Below are 22983 nucleotides of genomic sequence, written 5' to 3'. Positions count from 1 at the left end.
CCATTGGGGTCGCTCCATGCCTCTTTTGTCTGACACTGATGCAGATGTTTAGAGCAGGAAATGACATTTGTCACCATAATCAGGAAGTACACACGTTGTTGCATATTTAGCCAGGCATTCTGATAGAAACCATACGTGTTGCATATTTAGCCAGGCATTCTGATAGAAACCATACGTGGGAGCGAATTCAGTGTTGGCAACCAATACTGGATCCTCTATGACTGTGATACTTGGAGGAGTTATCATGTGTGCGTAAGTTTGCGTTACATGTCTGTTTGTTTGAAAGTTCATGATTACGGAACAGAAGTTGACTGTCTGTCCGTCTGTCCGTCTGTCCGTCTGTCCGTCTGTCCGTCCGTCCGTCTGTCTGTCTCTGTCTGTCTGTCTCTGTCTCTCTCTGTCTCTCTCCCCCCCCCCCCCCCCCCTCTCTCTCTTTTGCTGTGCCTGGTGTGAGTGTGTGGCAGCAGCTTTGTCTTGGGGGCGTATTTGAGTCTTAATTGAATCGGCAGAAAGGGAGGGGGGGAGAATTAGAACCTGGGCACTCTTTCCACTTAGCAACAAGAAGCCGTTCCCACACAAATGAATTTTCATGGAAACAGCAGAGAAAATGTAGTCTAAAAGCTTTTGAATGGAATGAAAGCATCTCTTCTTTGTAATGAGTGTAGGGGATGGATGGATGGGGAACGAGAGAGGAGTTGTCTCCATGCTTTACAATGGAGCGGGTTTCATTACAACTATCAGAGAGTATCAGGAGGCTGAGGGAACAATGTTATGATGTACATTTTAATGCAGGGTTATACAGGTAAAGCTGACTGGAGACTGGCTTTCACACCATCAATGCAGGTAAACTGACTAGAGACTGGCTTTCACACCATCAATGCAGGTAAAGCTGACTGGAGACTGGCTTTCACACCATCAATGCAGGTAAAACTGACTGGAGACTGGCTTTCACACCATCAATGCAGGTAAAGCTAACTGGAGACTGGCTTTCACACCATCAATGCAGGTAAAGCTGACTGGAGACTGGCTTTCACACCATCAATGCAGGTAAAGCTGACTGGAGACTGGCTTTCACACCATCAATGCAGGTAAAACTGACTGGAGACTGGCTTTCACACCATCAATGCAGGTAAAACTGACTGGAGACTGGCTTTCACACCATCAATGCAGGTAAAACTGACTGGAGACTGGCTTTCACACCATCAATGCAGGTAAAACTGACTGGAGACTGGCTTTCACACCATCAATGCAGGTAAAACTGACTGGAGACTGGCTTTCACACCATCAATGCAGGTAAAGCTGACTTGAGACTGGCTTTCACACCATCAATGCAGGTAAAGCTGACTGGAGACTGGCTTTCACACCATCAATGCAGGTAAAGCTGACTGGAGACTGGCTTCAACACCATCAATGCAGGTAAAGCTGACTGGAGACTGGCTTCAACACCATCAATGCAGGTAAACTGACTAGAGACTGGCTTCATCACCATCAATGCAGGTAAAGCTGACTGGAGACTGGCTTCAACACCATCAATGCAGGTAAAGCTGACTAGAGACTGGCTTTCACACCATCAATGCAGATAAAGCTGACTGGAGACTGGCTTTCACACCATCAATGCAGGTAAACTGACTGGAGACTGGCTTTCACACCATCAATGCAGGTAAACTGACTAGAGACTGGCTTCAACACCATCAATGCAGATAAAGCTGACTGGAGACTGGCTTTCACACCATCTATGCAGGTAAAGCTGACTTGAGACTGGCTTTCACACCATCAATGCAGGTAAAGCTGACTGGAGACTGGCTTTCACACCATCAATGCAGGTAAAGCTGACTGGAGACTGGCTTCAACACCATCAATGCAGGTAAAGCTGACTGGAGACTGGCTTCAACACCATCAATGCAGGTAAACTGACTAGAGACTGGCTTCATCACCATCAATGCAGGTAAAGCTGACTGGAGACTGGCTTCAACACCATCAATGCAGGTAAAGCTGACTAGAGACTGGCTTTCACACCATCAATGCAGATAAAGCTGACTGGAGACTGGCTTTCACACCATCAATGCAGGTAAACTGACTGGAGACTGGCTTTCACACCATCAATGCAGGTAAACTGACTAGAGACTGGCTTCAACACCATCAATGCAGATAAAGCTGACTGGAGACTGGCTTCAACACCATCAGTAGGTGTTGTTTGTTTGTTGTAATATAGACTCAGAGGTCTAGTTTAGATTGAAATACCAATTGAAACTGATATCACCCTCCATTGTAAGACAAAGACACACACACCACACAGGTGCGCACGCAAAACGCACACACACACTTCAACAAACTCCCAGACCCCATATCCGTGATTATATCAGCCCAATGTATCTCTGGCATGTGCAGCACCACACCAAGTACAGTGTTTATGTTAAAGCACATCCCAGTTAGAAGCAATGGGAGAAACTGTTCAGAATGCTAGTCAATATAATCCACTATTAACCAGTGTCCTCTAGACTCCAAGCCACTGATAAAATACTGTCAATCCAAAGCCGAAAGACAACTGACAACCCTCTCCAGTGGTAAAAAAGTGATGTTTGAAATTTTAATGAATAATAGTGTCTCTGTGCACTGTGGGGGAGGGGGGAGCAACGCCATTGTCGATTCTCACCTCTCCGTTATTTATATTCATTGATCCACCTGCATGGGACATCGTTCGCCAGGTTCGGTTTTTATCGACAACAGTCCGCAATTCCTTCTATGTCAATTATATTGATTGCTTCAGGTTGACTGGACGTAATGAGGAACAGTGGTGCACTTGATGCTTGATCGGCCCCTTTCACCCCCCCCTTCTCGCCCACCCTCTCCCCTACCCCCCCTCGCCTACCCTCTCTCGCCCACCCTCTCTCGCCCACCCCCAGGTCTGAGTGAGTTACACACCAATGATTTTCTGATTAACCCTGTTAGCCGAGGGGTTCACCCACGCACTAGTGCAGGGGCATGGATGTGGGAGTCGGTGGAAGGGTCCAGTGAGTGTCTGAGTCCGGCTGTGCTGACTGCTGATAGGATGATGTCTTAATAATGGAAGATTATGGCTTTATTCTTTGCCTGATAAACCCAATCGGGACCTGTAGAAACATTGTATTTTAGCAACATGTGGTGGCCATTTTTAATAGATTTTTTACTGGGTCTAATATCCTCTCAATGAGGGATGCTTTGGGTGAATCTGACGATTGATCGCGTCTGTGTTGACCTTGATGGAGGACTCTGTTTACTCACCACATTAAAGGACTGTGTTACTCCTTCTGTCTGTTTCTTTGTCTCAGTCTTTCTCTTTCCCTCCTCTCATTCCAGGTGGTGCAGATGATAACCTGATCGAAGGAGGAGAGATGAAGTTTGTCTGTAAACCTGGAGCCAGGAACATCACAGTGATCTTCCAGCCTCTCCTCAGGTAGGACTTGCTAACCTCACACACACACACACACACACACACACACACACACACACACACACAGACACAGACACAGACACAGACACACAGACACAGACACAGATTCAATAATATGTGGCCATGGTCAATATGCACTAGAGGGGAGACAATGGCCTTCCATCATACCAGTCACAGAGAACAAGACAGATCATCCCTCAGACAACAACTACTTACCTACGCTGTTCATTCACGTTGATTCATTTTGACGTAATTTTCCCTAAAAGCCTTTAGTTTAGTCCAATCCACATGACATTTTCCCTTTCAATGTCTTATGAGATCATTGGTCTGGTCCACTATGTATAGTCAATGTGAGAGGACATCCATGATCCAGACCATGGGCAGCACTCAGACTGGAGCATGACTCTAAACCAGTAGAATGTCTACAATTAGATTATATCCATTACGTCCTTTTAGTAATCCTCCCATTGATTATACTCTACCGCTTTCATAGCTGGACAGTCCATCCTCCCCCAAACCCCCACAATAAGGCAGATGATGGCCTACATTTTGAGTGTGCTTCCTGTCTGATGTTTACGGTTTTTAATATGGTCCTTATTTATGCTTAGCAATATTCCAGAATGTAATCCACCGTAGTGATTAGTATTGCCTACAGTGACAGTGTACTGTATATAACACGGTGTCCCCAAAGACTGGTGGAAATCCAATTTTCAAACAGCCTAATTAGATTGACCTTCCTTGCAGTGATGAATCACCAGGGCTCCCATTAAACTGTAATATTTCCCCTTACTTAGACTTGGAGCCAGTTGGTGCTGTACTGTACTGTAGGCCAACTGTGTGTGTGTGTGCCCCATTGTTGAACGCAAATGTCCTTTCCTCGTACAGAAGTGAACTACACCCTATCTCATTGAGACAGATGGCCCGGGTAGGGGCTGGATAGGGTCTGTGGAAGGTCTGGGTAGGGGCTGGATAGGGTCTGTGTAGGGGCTGTGGAAGGTCTGGGTAGGGGCTGGATAGGGTCTGTGGTAGGGTCTGTGGAAGGTCTGGGTAGGGTCTGTGGAAGGTCTGGGTAGGGTCTGTGGAAGGTCTGGGTAGGGGCTGTGGAAGGTCTGGGTAGGGTCTGTGGAAGGTCTGGGTAGGGGCTGTGGAAGGTTCTGGATAGGGTCTGTGGTAGGGTCTGTGGAAGGGCTGAGTAGTGTCTGTGGAAGGTCTGGGTAGGGTCTGTGGAAGGTCTGGGTAGGGGCTGGATAGGGTCTGGGTAGGGTCTGTGGAAGGTCTGGGTAGGGTCTGTGGAAGGTCTGGGTAGGGGCTGTGGAAGGTCTGGGTAGGGTCTGTGGAAGGTCTGGGTAGGGGCTGTGGAAGGTTCTGGATGGGGTCTGTGGTAGGGTCTGTGGAAGGGCTGAGTAGTGTCTGTGGAAGGTCTGGGTAGGGTCTGTGGAAGGTCTGGGTAGGGGCTGGATAGGGTCTGGGTAGGGGCTGTGGAAGGTCTGGGTAGGGTCTGTGGAAGGTCTGGGTAGGGGCTGTGGAAGGTCTGGATAGGGTCTGTGGTAGGGTCTGTGGAAGGTCTGGGTATGGTCTGTGGAAGGTCTGGGTAGGGTCTGTGGAAGGTCTGGGTAGGGTCTGTAGAAGGTCTGGGTAGGGGCTGTGGAAGGTCTGGGTAGGGGCTGTGGAAGGTCTGGGTAGGGGTTGTGGAAGGTCTGTGGAAGGTCTGGGTAGGGTCTGTGGAAGGTCTGGGTAGGGTCTGTGGATGGTCTGGGTAGAGATACTTAACAGTGAGTGGCTGCTGCCGTTCCCTTGTAATGGTTCTCAGTAATGGTTCAAATCAATCCCATTAAATAATCTCCATCCCTCTCTCTCTCTCCCCCCCTCTCTCTCTCCCTCTCTCTCCCCCCCTCTCTCTCTCCCTCTCTCTCTCTCTCTCTCTCTCTCCCCCCCTCTCTCTATCTCTCTCCCTCTCCCTGTGCACGAGTTCCCCTCTGAGCTGGCAGTGCCAACAGAGCTGTGTCACTACTCACTGGCAGATGTCTTTCTAATGTCTTTGTAGAGACCCAGCCCTGGCACCTTTGATAGAAGCCACTTTAATACCCACTGATACAGCTTATGGCTGTTTTTAATAGCAACTCCCATAACAGGTAATTGAGTAATACTGCATAGGAAATCAATGGAGTGGGAGGGGGGGAGTGAGTGAGTGAGTGAGTGAGTGTGTGTGTGTGTGTGGAATACAGGTCTTCACGGAACCACCTACAGTTGAAGTCGGAAGTTTACATACACTGGAGTCATTAAAACTCGTTTTTCAACCACTCAACAAATTTCTTGTTTACAAACTGTAGTTTTGGCAAGTCGGTTAAGACCTCTACTTTGTGCATGACACACGTAATGGTTAATGTTATCAAATACTAATTGAGTGTATGTAAACTTCTGACCCACTGGGAAGGTGATGAAAGAAATAAAATCTGAAATGAATAATTCTCTCTACTATTATTCTGACATTTCACATTCTTAAATTAAAGTGGTGATCCCTAACTGACCTAAGACAAGGACTTTTTACTAGGTTTAAATGTCAGGAATTGTGAAGCACTGACTTAAAATGTATTTAGCTAAGGTGTATGTAAACTTCCCGACTTCAACTGTGCAGTCGTGGCCAAAAGTTTTGAATGACACAAATATAAATGTTCACAAAGTCTGCTGCCTCAGTTTGTATGATGGCAACTTGCATATACTCCAGAATGTTATAAAGAGTGATCAGATGAATTGCAATTAATTGCAAAGTCCCTCTTTGCCATGGAAATGAACTGAATCCCCCAAAAACATTTCCACTGCATTTCAGCCCTGACACAAAAGGACCAGCTGACATCATGTCAGTGATTCTCTCGTTAACACAGGTGTGAGTGTTGACGAGGACAAGGCTGGAGATCACTCTGTCATGCTTATTGAGTTCGAATAACAGACTGGAAGCATCAAAAGGAGGGTGGTGCTTGGAATCATTGTTCTTCATCTGTCAACCATGGTTACCTGCAATAAACATGTGCCGTCGTCATTGCTTTGCACAAAAAGGGCTTCACAGGCAAGGATATTTCTGCCAGATATTGCTGCCACCTAAATCAACCATTTATCGGATCATCAAGAACTTCAATGAGAGCGGTTCAATTGTTGTGAAGAAGACTTCAGGGCGCACAAGAAAGTCCAGCAAGCGCCAGGACCGTCTCCTAAAGTTGATTCAGCTGCGGGATCGGGGCACCACCTGTACAGAGCTTGCTCAGGAGTGGCAGTAGGCAGGTGTGAGTGCATCTACAAGCACAGTGAGGCAAATACTTTTGGATGATGGCCTGGTGTCAAGAAGGGCAGCAAAGAAGCCACTTCTCTCCAGGAAAAACATCAGGGACAGACTGATATTCTGCATAAGGTACAGGGATTGGATTGCTGAGGACTGGGGTAAAGTCATTTTCTCTGATGGATCCCCTTTCCGGTTGTTCGGGGCATCCGGAAAAAAGCTTGTCCGGAGAAGACAAGGTGAGCGCTACCATCAGTCCTGTGTAATGCCAACAGTAAAGCATCCTGAGACCATTCATGTGTGGGGTTGCTTCTCAGCCAAGGGAGTGAGCTCACTCACAATTTTGCCTAAGAACACAGCCATGAATAAAGAATGGTACCAACCTCTGAGAGCAAATTCTCCCAACTTTCCAGGAACAGTTTGGTGATGAACAATGCCTTTTCCAGCGTGATGGAGCACCTTGCCATAAGGCAAAACTCAGTGGCTCTGGGAACAAAACATTTTATGTTTTGGGTGCATGGTCAGGAAACTCCCCAGACCTTAATCCCATTGAGAACTTGTGGTCAATCCTCAAGAGGCGTGTGGACAAACAAAAACCCACAAATTCTGACAAACTCCAAGCATTGATTATGCAAGAATGGGCTGCCATCAGTCAGGATGTGGCCCAGAAGTTAATTGACAGCATGCCAGGGCGGATTGCAGAGGTCTTGAAAAAGAAGGGTCAACACTGCAAATATTGACTCTTTGCATCAACTTCATGTAATTGTTAATAAAAGCCTTTGACACTTATGAAATGCTTGTAATTATACTTCAGTATTCCATAGTAACATCTGACAAAAATATCTAAAGACACTGAGGCAGCAGACTTTGTGAAAATGTATATTTGTCATTATCAAAACTTTTGTCCCCGACTGTATACCCGAGACCCGATACAGGACTCGAGCGGCTCCGGTTCCAGAATGGTAAATAATGTTATGTCTCTGATATGATTGTTATTTAAACTGACTTGTGTCCTGAAGGACCCGTACAGATCCGAAAGAAACTGCTGCAGGAGAGAGAGACATTTGATAATTTATGCTGCTGCTCTTGCTTTTCACAAGAGTGGAGTGTGGCGCTTTTGTAGCTTGTTGTTGTTGGCCAATCATGAGTCATCGAAGCGTCATGAGGCTGGAATTAAAATGACATAATTAAAAGTTAAAGGGGAATGATAGGTTATCACAACCAAGAGCCAACAGGTAGGCTGCTACTTAATATTCTGCAGGGAGTTGTTGTTTGTAACAGTAGGACTAGAAAGCTCATTCACTGCAGCTTCAGTTAGCCTAGCTAGCTAACGTTAGCTAGCTTAACTTGCTTCTCCCGTTTTGATGTAGTCAAGACCGGTACTATGTAATCATATTTGATGATAAATAACCTAGCTATGGCAGCTATTTGTCCACTATAGCACGAGTCGGCTTGGTTGGTTCTCTCCTCCCCGTGTCACTCACTCACTCACTCACTCACTCACTCACTCACTCACTCACTCACTCACTCACTCACTCACTCACTCACAGTACGGCTCCTCCCCCACCTTCTAGAGCGGCACCTATCTCCCTCTTGCGCTTTATCAGGTCCGGTTAATAAAGTAGCTTAAAACGTTTTATTTTCTGCTGCTTCCCTCACTCAGATTGGACCGACTCTAGATCTGACCAGATTCCATTCGGGGTCCATTCGGAACAGGTGTCTACTTAAAAATCATTTGTTTTTTTGCAAATTGGGTCCAGGTGGGAAAGACACACACAAACACAAACACAAAAACAAACAAACAAAAGTTGGACCCGTGTGTGTGTTGATCAATACTGTAGCGTAGGTGTAAATTGTGGCTGATAGCAGGGCTGGGCGTTGTAAAAGAGTGACTGGAGAATTGGTTGTGTGAACTGATTGTGCTATAGTATATGTCCAGGCCTCTGTGACTGTGATATGTATATTGATACTGTTATAGGGTGGTCTAGCCCTTAAGGCTATATGGATCAATACAGTGTATAGCTCTCTGCTTTTCTATACCAACAACTTGTATATCACTGGTATACACTAGCTAAATATAATGACTCCTGTTCCTATCTACTGTGTATTGGTGCAGGGGGGAGAGAAAGTGTTTTTCTAAGTATCAATTCTCAGCGGAAGGATCGATGGGGAAGTTTTATAAAGGGCTGTGTGTTTTCATTTAATGGAGGGTGTTTGGAGCGCCATAGTAAACGGCTGTGTGTGAGCTGCAGAACATCGATCAGGCTGAAAGAGGAGCTAGACTGCAGCAGCAGTCATAGTGTGTGTGTGTGGTTGTTCTGTTTGTTCTGTGCCAACATGCAGGCAATTCTTCCAGACACACACACACACACCGAGTGCAGCGTGAAGGGTGGTGCAGGTAGGGGGTAATTTAGTTTGACTTGTGGTGGTTTCCTGCTGACATTTGAGTGGTATTTAAACCCTGTGCCCTGACCGGCATTGGCATTTTGAAAAGGGACGACTCGGCGCCCGCTCCCTAATCTCTCCCTCTCCACCATCCTCTGCCTGTGGATGATGAGCCCTGGCACTGGTGTGTCTGTCTGTGTGTGTCCTGTGTTTGAGCAGCTGCCCGTCTTCAGTGGATAAGGTTTGGTTGTAGGGCTGCTGTGTAAATGTGAAGATGACAGAGCAGTGTAGAGGAATTATAACTGAGGCATCATTATCACTGAGGCATCCAAACTGTCTCTCTCTTTTGGCCCACCAACAGTCAGTCTTTCCCCTCTCTCATCTTCTACCCACTTCCCCTAGCTGTATAAGTATCAGTCAGTCCCTAGCCCAGCTCTATGCTGTATCAGTCAGTCCCTAGCCCAGCTCTGTGCTGTATCAAGTCAGTCCCTAGCCCAGCTCTGTGCTGTATCAGTATCAGACCAGTCCCTAGCCCAGCTCTATGCTGTATCAGTATCAGACCAGTCCCTAGCCCAGCTCTGTGCTGTATCAGTATCAGACCAGTCCCTAGCCCAGCTCTGTGCTGTATCAGTATCAGACCAGTCCCTAGCCCAGATCTGTGCTGCATCAGTCAGTCCCTAACCCATCTCTATGCTGCATCAGTCCCTAACCCACCTCTATGCTGCATCAGTCAGTCCCTAACCCACCTCTATGCTGCATCAGTCCGGTCCCTAACCCACCTCTATGCTGCATCAGTCCCTAACCCATCTCTATGCTGCATCAGGCCCTAACCCATCTCTATGCTGCATCAGTCCCTAACCCACCTCTATGCTGCATCAGTCAGTCCCTAACCCACCTCTATGCTGCACCAGTCCAGTCCCTAACCCACCTCTATGCTGCATCAGACCAGTCCCTAACCCACCTCTATGCTGCATCAGACCAGTCCCTAACCCACCTCTATGCTGCATCAGTCCAGTCCCTAACCCACCTCTATGCTGCATCAGTCCAGTCCCTAACCCACCTCTATGCTGCATCAGACCAGTCCCTAACCCACCTCTATGCTGCATCAGTCCCTAACCCACCTCTATGCTGTGTCAGTCCAGTCTCTAACCCACCTCTATGCTGCGTCAGTCCAGTCCCTAACCCACCTCTATGCTGCATCAGTCCGGTCCCTAACCCACCTCTATGCTGCATCAGACCAGTCCCTAACCCACCTCTATGCTGCATCAGTCCCTAACCCACCTCTATGCTGCATCAGTCCCTAACCCACCTCTATGCTGCATCAGTCCCTAACCCATCTCTATGCTGCATCAGACCAGTCCCTAGCCCAGCTCTTTGCTGCATCAGTCAGTCCCTAACCCACCTCTATGCTGCATCAGTCCCTAACCCACCTCTATGCTGCATCAGTCCCTAACCCACCTCTATGCTGCATCAGTCCCTAACCCATCTCTATGCTGCATCAGACCAGTCCCTAGCCCAGCTCTTTGCTGCATCAGTCAGTCCCTAACCCATCTCTATGCTGCATCAGTCAGTCCCTAACCCACCTCTATGCTGCATCAGTCCCTAACCCACCTCTATGCTGCATCAGTCCCTAACCCACCTCTATGCTGCATCAGTCCCTAACCCACCTCTATGCTGCATCAGTCCCTAACCCACCTCTATGCTGCATCAGACCAGTCCCTAACCCACCTCTATGCTGCGTCAGTCCAGTCCCTAACCCACCTCTATGCTGCATCAGTCCGGTCCCTAACCCACCTCTATGCTGCATCAGACCAGTCCCTAACCCACCTCTATGCTGCATCAGACAAGTCCCTAACCCACCTCTATGCTGCATCAGACCAGTCCCTAACCCACCTCTATGCTGCATCAGTCCCTAACCCACCTCTATGCTGTGTCAGTCCAGTCTCTAACCCACCTCTATGCTGCATCAGTCCGGTCCCTAACCCACCTCTATGCTGCATCAGTCCGGTCCCTAACCCACCTCTATGCTGCATCAGACCAGTCCCTAACCCACCTCTATGCTGCATCAGTCCCTAACCCACCTCTATGCTGCATCAGTCCCTAACCCACCTCTATGCTGCATCAGTCCCTAACCCACCTCTATGCTGCATCAGTCCCTAACCCACCTCTATGCTGCATCAGTCCCTAACCCATCTCTATGCTGCATCAGGCCCTAACCCATCTCTATGCTGCATCAGTCCCTAACCCACCTCTATGCTGCATCAGTCAGTCCCTAACCCACCTCTATGCTGCACCAGTCCAGTCCCTAACCCACCTCTATGCTGCATCAGACCAGTCCCTAACCCACCTCTATGCTGCATCAGACCAGTCCCTAACCCACCTCTATGCTGCATCAGTCCAGTCCCTAACCCACCTCTATGCTGCATCAGTCCAGTCCCTAACCCACCTCTATGCTGCATCAGACCAGTCCCTAACCCACCTCTATGCTGCATCAGTCCCTAACCCACCTCTATGCTGTGTCAGTCCAGTCTCTAACCCACCTCTATGCTGCGTCAGTCCAGTCCCTAACCCACCTCTATGCTGCATCAGTCCGGTCCCTAACCCACCTCTATGCTGCATCAGACCAGTCCCTAACCCACCTCTATGCTGCATCAGTCCCTAACCCACCTCTATGCTGCATCAGTCCCTAACCCACCTCTATGCTGCATCAGTCCCTAACCCATCTCTATGCTGCATCAGACCAGTCCCTAGCCCAGCTCTTTGCTGCATCAGTCAGTCCCTAACCCATCTCTATGCTGCATCAGTCAGTCCCTAACCCACCTCTATGCTGCATCAGTCCCTAACCCACCTCTATGCTGCATCAGTCCCTAACCCACCTCTATGCTGCATCAGTCCCTAACCCACCTCTATGCTGCATCAGACCAGTCCCTAACCCACCTCTATGCTGCGTCAGTCCAGTCCCTAACCCACCTCTATGCTGCATCAGTCCGGTCCCTAACCCACCTCTATGCTGCATCAGACCAGTCCCTAACCCAGATCTGTGCTGCATCAGTCAGTCCCTAACCCATCTCTATGCTGCATCAGTCCCTAACCCACCTCTATGCTGCATCAGTCAGTCCCTAACCCACCTCTATGCTGCATCAGTCCGGTCCCTAACCCACCTCTATGCTGCATCAGTCCCTAACCCATCTCTATGCTGCATCAGGCCCTAACCCATCTCTATGCTGCATCAGTCCCTAACCCACCTCTATGCTGCATCAGTCAGTCCCTAACCCACCTCTATGCTGCACCAGTCCAGTCCCTAACCCACCTCTATGCTGCATCAGACCAGTCCCTAACCCACCTCTATGCTGCATCAGACCAGTCCCTAACCCACCTCTATGCTGCATCAGTCCAGTCCCTAACCCACCTCTATGCTGCATCAGTCCAGTCCCTAACCCACCTCTATGCTGCATCAGACCAGTCCCTAACCCACCTCTATGCTGCATCAGTCCCTAACCCACCTCTATGCTGTGTCAGTCCAGTCTCTAACCCACCTCTATGCTGCGTCAGTCCAGTCCCTAACCCACCTCTATGCTGCATCAGTCCGGTCCCTAACCCACCTCTATGCTGCATCAGACCAGTCCCTAACCCACCTCTATGCTGCATCAGTCCCTAACCCACCTCTATGCTGCATCAGTCCCTAACCCACCTCTATGCTGCATCAGTCCCTAACCCACCTCTATGCTGCATCAGTCCCTAACCCATCTCTATGCTGCATCAGACCAGTCCCTAGCCCAGCTCTTTGCTGCATCAGTCAGTCCCTAACCCATCTCTATGCTGCATCAGTCAGTCCCTAACCCACCTCTATGCTGCATCAGTCCCTAACCCACCTCTATGCTGCATCAGTCCCTAACCCACCTCTATGCTGCATCAGTCCCTAACCCACCTCTATGCTGCATCAGTCCCTAACCCACCTCTATGCTGCATCAGACCAGTCCCTAACCCACCTCTATGCTGCGTCAGTCCAGTCCCTAACCCACCTCTATGCTGCATCAGTCCGGTCCCTAACCCACCTCTATGCTGCATCAGACCAGTCCCTAACCCACCTCTATGCTGCATCAGACAAGTCCCTAACCCACCTCTATGCTGCATCAGACCAGTCCCTAACCCACCTCTATGCTGCATCAGTCCCTAACCCACCTCTATGCTGTGTCAGTCCAGTCTCTAACCCACCTCTATGCTGCATCAGTCCGGTCCCTAACCCACCTCTATGCTGCATCAGTCCGGTCCCTAACCCACCTCTATGCTGCATCAGACCAGTCCCTAACCCACCTCTATGCTGCATCAGTCCCTAACCCACCTCTATGCTGCATCAGTCCCTAACCCACCTCTATGCTGCATCAGTCCCTAACCCACCTCTATGCTGCATCAGTCCCTAACCCACCTCTATGCTGCATCAGTCCCTAACCCACCTCTATGCTGCATCAGTCCCTAACCCATCTCTATGCTGCATCAGACCAGTCCCTAGCCCAGCTCTTTGCTGCATCAGTCAGTCCCTAACCCACCTCTATGCTGCATCAGTCCCTAACCCAGCTCTTTGCTGCATCAGACCAGTCCCTAGCCCAGCTCTTTGCTGCATCAGTCAGTCCCTAACCCATCTCTATGCTGCATCAGTCAGTCCCTAACCCACCTCTATGCTGCATCAGACCAGTCCCTAACCCACCTCTATGCTGCATCAGTCCCTAACCCACCTCTATGCTGTGTCAGTCCAGTCTCTAACCCACCTCTATGCTGCATCAGTCCGGTCCCTAACCCACCTCTATGCTGCATCAGTCCGGTCCCTAACCCACCTCTATGCTGCATCAGACCAGTCCCTAACCCACCTCTATGCTGCATCAGTCCCTAACCCACCTCTATGCTGCATCAGTCCCTAACCCACCTCTATGCTGCATTAGTCCCTAACCCACCTCTATGCTGCATCAGTCCCTAACCCACCTCTATGCTGCATCAGTCCGGTCCCTAACCCACCTCTATGCTGCATCAGACCAGTCCCTAACCCACCTCTATGCTGCATCAGTCCCTAACCCACCTCTATGCTGCATCAGTCCCTAACCCACCTCTATGCTGCATCAGTCCAGTCCCTAACCCACCTCTATGCTGCATCAGTCAGTCCCTAACCCATCTCTATGCTGCATCAGTCAGTCCCTAACCCACCTCTATGCTGCACCAGTCAGTCCCTAACCCACCTCTATGCTGCATCAGACCAGTCCCTAACCCACCTCTATGCTGCATCAGACCAGTCCCTAACCCACTTCTATGCTGCATCAGTCCAGTCCCTAACCCACCTCTATGCTGCATCAGACCAGTCCCTAACCCACCTCTATGCTGCATCAGACCAGTCCCTAACCCACCTCTATGCTGCGTCAGTCCAGTCCCTAACCCACCTCTATGCTGCATCAGTCCGGTCCCTAACCCACCTCTATGCTGCATCAGACCAGTCCCTAACCCACCTCTATGCTGCATCAGACCAGTCCCTAACCCACCTCTATGCTGCATCAGTCCCTAACCCACCTCTATGCTGTGTCAGTCCAGTCTCTAACCCACCTCTATGCTGCATCAGTCCGGTCCCTAACCCACCTCTATGCTGCATCAGACCAGTCCCTAACCCACCTCTATGCTGCATCAGTCCCTAACCCACCTCTATGCTGCATCAGTCCCTAACCCACCTCTATGCTGCATCAGTCCCTAACCCATCTCTATGCTGCATCAGACCAGTCCCTAGCCCAGCTCTTTGCTGCATCAGTCAGTCCCTAACGCATCTCTATGCTGCATCAGTCAGTCCCTAACCCACCTCTATGCTGCATCAGTCCCTAACCCACCTCTATGCTGCATCAGTCCCTAACCCACCTCTATGCTGCATCAGTCCCTAACCCATCTCTATGCTGCATCAGACCAGTCCCTAGCCCAGCTCTTTGCTGCATCAGTCAGTCCCTAACCCATCTCTATGCTGCATCAGTCAGTCCCTAACCCACCTCTATGCTGCATCAGTCCCTAACCCATCTCTATGCTGCATCAGACCAGTCCCTAGCCCAGCTCTTTGCTGCATCAGTCAGTCCCTAACCCATCTCTATGCTGCATCAGTCAGTCCCTAACCCACCTCTATGCTGCATCAGTCCCTAACCCATCTCTATGCTGCATCAGACCAGTCCCTAGCCCAGCTCTTTCCTTCATCAGTCAGTCCCTAACCCATCTCTATGCTGCATCAGTCAGTCCCTGACCCACCTCTATACTGCATCAGTCCCTAACCCACCTCTATGCTGCATCAGTCCCTAACCCACCTCTATGCTGCATCAGTCCCTAACCCACCTCTATGCTGCATCAGTCAGTCCCTAACCCACCTCTATGCTGCATCAGTCCCTAACCCATCAATATGCTGCATCTGTCAGTCCCTAACCCATCTCTATGCTGCATCAGTCCCTAACCCACCTCTATGCTGCATCAGTCCCTAACCCATCTCTATGCTGCATCAGTCCAGTCCCTAACTAACCTCTATGCTGCATCAGTCCCTAACCCACCTCTATGCTGCATCAGTCCCTGACCCACCTCTATGCTGCATCAGTCTAGTCCCTAACCCACCTCTATGCTGCATCAGTCCCTAACCCACCTCTATGCTGCATCAGTCCCTAACCCACCTCTATGCTGCATCAGTCCCTAACCCACCTCTATGCTGCATCAGTCCCTAACCCATCTCTATGCTGCATCAGTCCCTAACCCACCTCTATGCTGCATCAGTCCCTAACCCACCTCTATGCTGCATCAGTCCCTAACCCATCTCTATGCTGCATCAGACCAGTCCCTAGCCCAGCTCTTTGCTGCATCAGTCAGTCCCTAACCCACCTCTATGCTGCATCAGTCCCTAACCCAGCTCTTTGCTGCATCAGACCAGTCCCTAGCCCAGCTCTTTGCTGCATCAGTCAGTCCCTAACCCATCTCTATGCTGCATCAGTCAGTCCCTAACCCACCTCTATGCTGTATCAGTCCCTAACCCACCTCTATGCTGCATCAGTCCCTAACCCACCTCTATGCTGCATCAGTCCCTAACCCACCTCTATGCTGCATCAGTCCGGTCCCTAACCCACCTCTATGCTGCATCAGACCAGTCCCTAACCCACCTCTATGCTGCATCAGTCCCTAACCCACCTCTATGCTGCATCAGTCCCTAACCCACCTCTATGCTGCATCAGTCCAGTCCCTAACCCACCTCTATGCTGCATCAGTCAGTCCCTAACCCATCTCTATGCTGCATCAGTCAGTCCCTAACCCACCTCTATGCTGCACCAGTCAGTCCCTAACCCACCTCTATGCTGCATCAGACCAGTCCCTAACCCACCTCTATGCTGCATCAGACCAGTCCCTAACCCACTTCTATGCTGCATCAGTCCAGTCCCTAACCCACCTCTATGCTGCATCAGACCAGTCCCTAACCCACCTCTATGCTGCATCAGACCAGTCCCTAACCCACCTCTATGCTGCGTCAGTCCAGTCCCTAACCCACCTCTATGCTGCATCAGTCCGGTCCCTAACCCACCTCTATGCTGCATCAGACCAGTCCCTAACCCACCTCTATGCTGCATCAGACCAGTCCCTAACCCACCTCTATGCTGCATCAGTCCCTAACCCACCTCTATGCTGTGTCAGTCCAGTCTCTAACCCACCTCTATGCTGCATCAGTCCGGTCCCTAACCCACCTCTATGCTGCATCAGACCAGTCCCTAACCCACCTCTATGCTGCATCAGTCCCTAACCCACCTCTATGCTGCATCAGTCCCTAACCCACCTCTATGCTGCATCAGTCCCTAACCCATCTCTATGCTGCATCAGACCAGTCCCTAGCCCAGCTCTTTGCTGCATCAGTCAGTCCCTAACCCATCTCTATGCTGCATCAGTCAGTCCCTAACCCACCTCTATGCTGCATCAGTCCCTAACCCATCTCTATGCTGCATCAGACCAGTCCCTAGCCCAGCTCTTTGCTGCATCAGTCAGTCCCTAACCCATCTCTATGCTGCATCAGTCAGTCCCTAACCCACCTCTATGCTGCATCAGTCCCTAACCCATCTCTATGCTGCATCAGACCAGTCCCTAGCCCAGCTCTTTCCTTCATCAGTCAGTCCCTAACCCATCTCTATGCTGCATCAGTCAGTCCCTGACCCACCTCTATACTGCATCAGTCCCTAACCCACCTCTATGCTGCATCAGTCCCTAACCCACCTCTATGCTGCATCAGTCCCTAACCCACCTCTATGCTGCATCAGTCAGTCCCTAACCCACCTCTATGCTGCATCAGTCCCTAACCCATCTCTATGCTGCATCTGTCAGTCCCTAACCCATCTCTATGCTGCATCAGTCCCTAACCCACCTCTATGCTGCATCAGTCCCTAACCCATCTCTATGCTGCATCAGTCCAGTCCCTAACTAACCTCTATGCTGCATCAGTCCCTAACCCACCTCTATGCTGCATCAGTCCCTGACCCACCTCTATGCTGCATCAGTCTAGTCCCTAACCCACCTCTATGCTGCATCAGTCCCTAACCCACCTCTATGCTGCATCAGTCCCTAACCCACCTCTATGCTGCATCAGTCCCTAACCCACCTCTATGCTGCATCAGTCCCTAACCCATCTCTATGCTGCATCAGTCCCTAACCCACCTCTATGCTGCATCAGTCCCTAACCCACCTCTATGCTGCATCAGTCCCTAACCCATCTCTATGCTGCATCAGTCCCTAACCCATCTCTATGCTGCATCAGTCCCTAACCCACCTCTATGCTGCATCAGTCCCTAACCCATCTCTATGCTGCATCAGTCCCTAACCCACCTCTATGAAATTGGAGGTTCGTAGTTACGCAATACATATTGATCTATTGATCTTCTAGTTGCCGGGCGGAGTTATACAACAGACACTTTTGCTCCCAAACACAAGGTATCAATTTCTTGCTTTATTACAAAGCAGTTGAGCCAGTACACTGGGTCAACCCTGGACAGTTACCATGCTGCGTTGAACCGGTACACTGGGTCAACCCTGGACAGTTACCATGCTGCGTTGAGCCGGTACACTGGGTCAACCCTGGACAGTTACCATGCTGCGTTGAGCCGGTACACTGGGTCAACCCTGGACAGTTACCATGCTGCGTTGAGCCGGTACACTGGGTCAACCCTGGACAGTTACCATGCTGCGTTGAGCCGGTACACTGGGTCAACCCTGGACAGTTACCATGCTGCGTTGAGCCGGTACACTGGGTCAACCCTGGACAGTTACCATGCTGCGTTGAGCCGGTACACTGGGTCAACCCTGGACAGTTACCATGCTGCGTTGAGCCGGTACACCGGGTCAACCCTGGACAGTTACCATTCTGCGTTGAGCCGGTACACCGGGTCAACCCTGGACAGTTACCATGCTGCGTTGAGCTGGTACACTGGGTCAACCCTGGACAGTTACCATGCTGCGTTGAGCCGGTACACTGGGTCAACCCTGGACAGTTACCATGTTGCGTTGAGCCAGTACACTGGGTCAACCCTGGACAGTTACCATGCTGCGTTGAGCCGGTACACTGGGTCAACCCTGGACAGTTACCATGCTGCGTTGAGCCGGTACACTGGGTCAACCCTGGACAGTTACCATGCTGCGTTGAGCCGGTACACTGGGTCAACCCTGGACAGTTACCATGCTGCGTTGAGCCGGTACACTGGGTCAACCCTGGACAGTTACCATGCTGCGTTGAGCCGGTACACTGGGTCAACCCTGGACAGTTACCATGCTGCGTTGAGCCGGTACACTGGGTCAACCCTGGACAGTTACCATGCTGCGTTGAGCCGGTACACTGGGTCAACCCTGGACAGTTACCATGCTGCGTTGAGCCGGTACACTGGGTCAACCCTGGACAGTTACCATGCTGCGTTGAGCCGGTACACTGGGTCAACCCTGGACAGTTACCATGCTGCGTTGAGCCGGTACACTGGGTCAACCCTGGACAGTTACCGTGCTGTGTTGAGCCGGTACACTGGGTCAACCCTGGACAGTTACCGTGCTGCGTTGAACCGGTACACTGGGTCAACCCTGGACAGTTACCGTGCTGCGTTGAGCCGGTACACTGGGTCAACCCTGGACAGTTACCATGCTGCGTTGAGCCGGTACACTGGGTCAAACCTGGACAGTTAACCGTGCTGCGTTGAGCCGGTACACTGGGTCAACCCTGGACAGTTACCATGCTGCGTTCAGCCGGTACACTGGGTCAACCCTGGACAGTTACCATGCTGCGTTGAGCCGGTACACTGGGTCAACCCTGGACAGTTACGATGCTGCGTTGAGCCGGTACACTGGGTCTCTAACCTGATATTGGGTCCAAAAGCTCTCAAATGAAAGTCTAAAAGTTTGAAAGAGAAACAAGTTCAGAACTTCTATATTTTTCTTCCAACAATATTTCTCCTTAAGGAATGTTTTGGTGACCTTAGAAATGTCACCGTGACTCTGAAAGAGGGTGACACCAGTGGCCAGGGGGAAGTTGCTGTGTACTCTGTACTGTAGGTATTTTTGAATGGGTCATGATAACAAGGTCAGTTACTGTACACTTCAATCAGCTTCACGCCCTAGTCCTTAAGATATGACATGGCCAGCTACCTCACAATGTAACCTCCCAATGAATGGCTGGGGCTGTTTGGAATGAGGTCCTCAGGTTGTGACTCTAGGTCCCCGGGAGGGTTCAAATCTCATATAACCATGTTTGAGAACAAGAGAGAGAGAGCGTCAGGGGAAAGCCTAGTGGTAGAAGACCTACTAGATTGAACTGTGTCCTCTGTCAGGGGTAACTGGTCAATCAGTCAGTCAGTTAGTTGTTCAGTCACTCACACTGTCACTCACCCTCAGCCCTGGGATAGACAGCTCCTGCTGCCACAACGACAACAACAGGTAGAAGAGATGACACTGATGGAAGAGGGAGGATAAAGAGACGAGGAGAGAGACCGTAAGAGGGAAGAGGAAGAGACTAGGAGAGAGACAGTAACAGAGGGAAGAGGAGGAAGTGACTAGGAGAGAGACAGTAACAGAGGGAAGAGAAGGAAGAGACTAGGAGAGAGACAGTAACAGAGGGAAGAGGAAGAGACTAGGAGAGAGACAGTAACAGAGGAGAGAGACCGTAACAGAGGGAAGAGGAAGAGACTAGGAGAGAGACAGTAACAGAGGGAGGAGGGAGACTAGGAGAGAGACAGTAACAGAGGGAAGAGAAGGAAGAGACTAGGAGAGAGACCGTAACAGAGGGAGGAGGGAGACTAGGAGAGAGACAGTAACAGAGGGAAGAGGAGGAAGAGACAAGCAGAGAGACAGTAACAGAGGGAGGAAGAGACCAGGAGAGAGACAGTAACAGAGGGAAGAGGTACAGCAGCTACTTCAGCAAGGAGAATAAGAGAGATTAAGAGAGATCAATTGAGGAAAGAAGAGAGAGATTTATTGAGGGAACAAGAGATGATTAGAGAGAGAGAAAAGAGAGTGACGAAGAGAGAGATGAGGGGATAGGGAGACGTCGACAGTGGGATGACACAGGTATGACGGTAGGGGTGAAGAGGAGGAGAGGGTTCAGAGGAAGGTCAATGAAAGATGGGGCCAGTGGCCCCCCTACTGATGTGCCTGGAGGTGAACAGGTCTGTGTCATGTTCTCTCTGTCTCATTACCAGCCCCGTTACACACATTCTGTTGGAGGCTAAAATAACTTTCTGGAAAAGTGGAAAAAAACTCTTTCAACTCTGGAATTTTAAAGTCAATTCTTGCTTGTGTTGTGTTTTCTTAAAGTAAAGAATGCTCTTTTGTCTTATTTAACTACATCTGAGTCACACAGTGTGCCATTCTCTCCAGTGACCATCTATTCAGTTGAATTTGTCCCTACAGGGATATTCATTGTGCAGCAAGGGAAACACAACACACAGTCAATGTACAGTTTACATTTATACTGAGAAATGTGTTGCCTTGCTTTCACTTGTCAAATCATGTTAGATCAGGACTTACTGATCTCCCTCCTCTCCCTGGAGGACCTGAGCCCTGGGTCCATGCCTCAGGGATGACTCCTTGCTGTCCCCAGTCCACCTGGCCGTGCTGCTGCTCCAGTTTCAACTGTTCTTCCTGCGGCTTTGGAACCCTGACCTGTTCACTGGTTGTGCTACCTGTCCCAGACCTGCTGTTTTGGACTCTCTCTTTACCGCACCTGCTGTCTCTAACTCTGAATGCTCGGCTATGAAAAGCCAACTGACATTTACTCTTGAGGTGCTGACTTGTTGCACCCTCTACAACCACTGTGATTATTATTATTTGACCCTGCTGGTCATTTATGAACATTTGAACATCTTGGCCATGTTCTGCTATAATCTCCACCCGGCACAGCCAGAAGAGGACTGGCCACCCCTCATAGCCTGGTTCCTCTCTAGGTTTCTTCCTAAGTTCCTGCCTTTCTAGGGAGTTTTTCCTAGCCACCGTGCTTCTACACCTGCATTGCTTGCTGTTTGGGGTTTTAGGCTGGGTTTCTGTACAGCACTTTGAGATATCAGCTGGTGTAAGAAGGGCTTTATAATTACAGTTGATTGATTAAAAAAACCAAAACAGTGTGTGCATCCCAAATGGCACACTATGGACCCTGGTCAAAAGTAGTGCACTACATAGGGAACGAGGTGCCATTTGAGACACCTCCAGGTCCTGTGAATCTGGAGTCTGACTCTTATGCTACCAGCCTTTTTGTTTTAGTTCAATTCTTCTCTATCAGTTTGTTTCTGAATCCTGCTCTGCATGTCCAGTCAACGTTGCCACCATACTGTAGAATTCTCCATCTGCCTTGTGTGGAGCACTGCAGCTCCAACATGATGCTGTTTTAATCTGCCTTGTGTGGAGCACTGCAGCTCCAAAATTATGCTGTTTTAATCTGCCTTGTGTGGAGCACTGCAGCTCCAAAATGATGCTGTTTTAATCTGCCTTGTGTGGAGCACTGCAGCTCCAAAATGATGCTGTATTAATCTGCCTTGTGTGGAGCACTGCAGCTCCAAAATGATGCTGTTTTAATCTGCCTTGTGTGGAGCACTGCAGCTCCAAAATGATGCTGTTTTAACCTGCCTTGTGTGGAGCACTGCAGCTCCAAAATGATGCTGTTTTAATCTGCCTTGTGTGGAGCACTGCAGCTCCAAAATGATGCTGTTTTAATCTGCCTTGTGTGGAGCACTGCAGCTCCAAAATGATGCTGTTTTAATCTGCCTTGTGTGGAGCACTGCAGCTCCAAAATGATGCTGTTTTAATCTACTTTGTGTGGAGCACTGCAGCTCCAAAATGATGCTGTTTTAATCTGCCTTGTGTGGAGCACTGCAGCTCCAAAATTATGTTGTTTTAATCTACTTTGTGTGGAGCACTGCAGCTCCAAAATGATGCTGTTTTAATCTAGCCTTGTGTGGAGCACTGCAGCTCCAAAATGATGCTGTTTTAATCTAGCCTTGTGTGGAGCACTGCAGCTCCAAAATGATGCTGTTTTAATCTGCCTTGTGTGGAGCACTGCAGCTCCAAAATTATGCTGTTTTAATCTAGTCTTGTGTGGAGCACTGCAGCTCCAAAATGATGCTGTTTTAATCTGCCTTGTGTGGAGCACTGCAGCTCCAAAATGATGCTGTTTTAATCTGCCTTGTGTGGAGCACTGCAGCTCCAAAATGATGCTGTTTTAATCTGCCTTGTGTGGAGCACTGCAGCTCCAAAATGATGCTGTTTTAACCTGCCTTGTGTGGAGCACTGCAGCTCCAAAATGATGCTGTTTTAATCTGCCTTGTGTGGAGCACTGCAGCTCCAAAATGATGCTGTTTTAATCTGCCTTGTGTGGAGCACTGCAGCTCCAAAATTATGC

At 49.7% G+C, this 22983-nt stretch overlaps 1 protein-coding gene across 1 annotated transcript in view; it reads left to right on the top strand.

Moving 5' to 3' along the window:
• The window catches only part of LOC110513021 (exocyst complex component 4-like), a 241406-nt gene that overhangs the window by 85336 nt on the left and 133087 nt on the right, over window positions 1-22983 (top strand). The window contains exon 10 of the mRNA XM_036945079.1: window positions 3337-3433. Coding sequence (XP_036800974.1) covers window positions 3337-3433 — 97 coding nt within the window. The remainder of the gene's footprint in view (window positions 1-3336; window positions 3434-22983) is intronic.

This window comes from Oncorhynchus mykiss, chromosome 15 (genome assembly GCF_013265735.2).
Source record: "Oncorhynchus mykiss isolate Arlee chromosome 15, USDA_OmykA_1.1, whole genome shotgun sequence".
Lineage (NCBI taxonomy): Eukaryota > Metazoa > Chordata > Actinopteri > Salmoniformes > Salmonidae > Oncorhynchus > Oncorhynchus mykiss.
The sequence above is the reverse complement of the archived record's forward strand: the minus strand, read 5'-3'. Positions and strand labels throughout refer to the sequence as shown.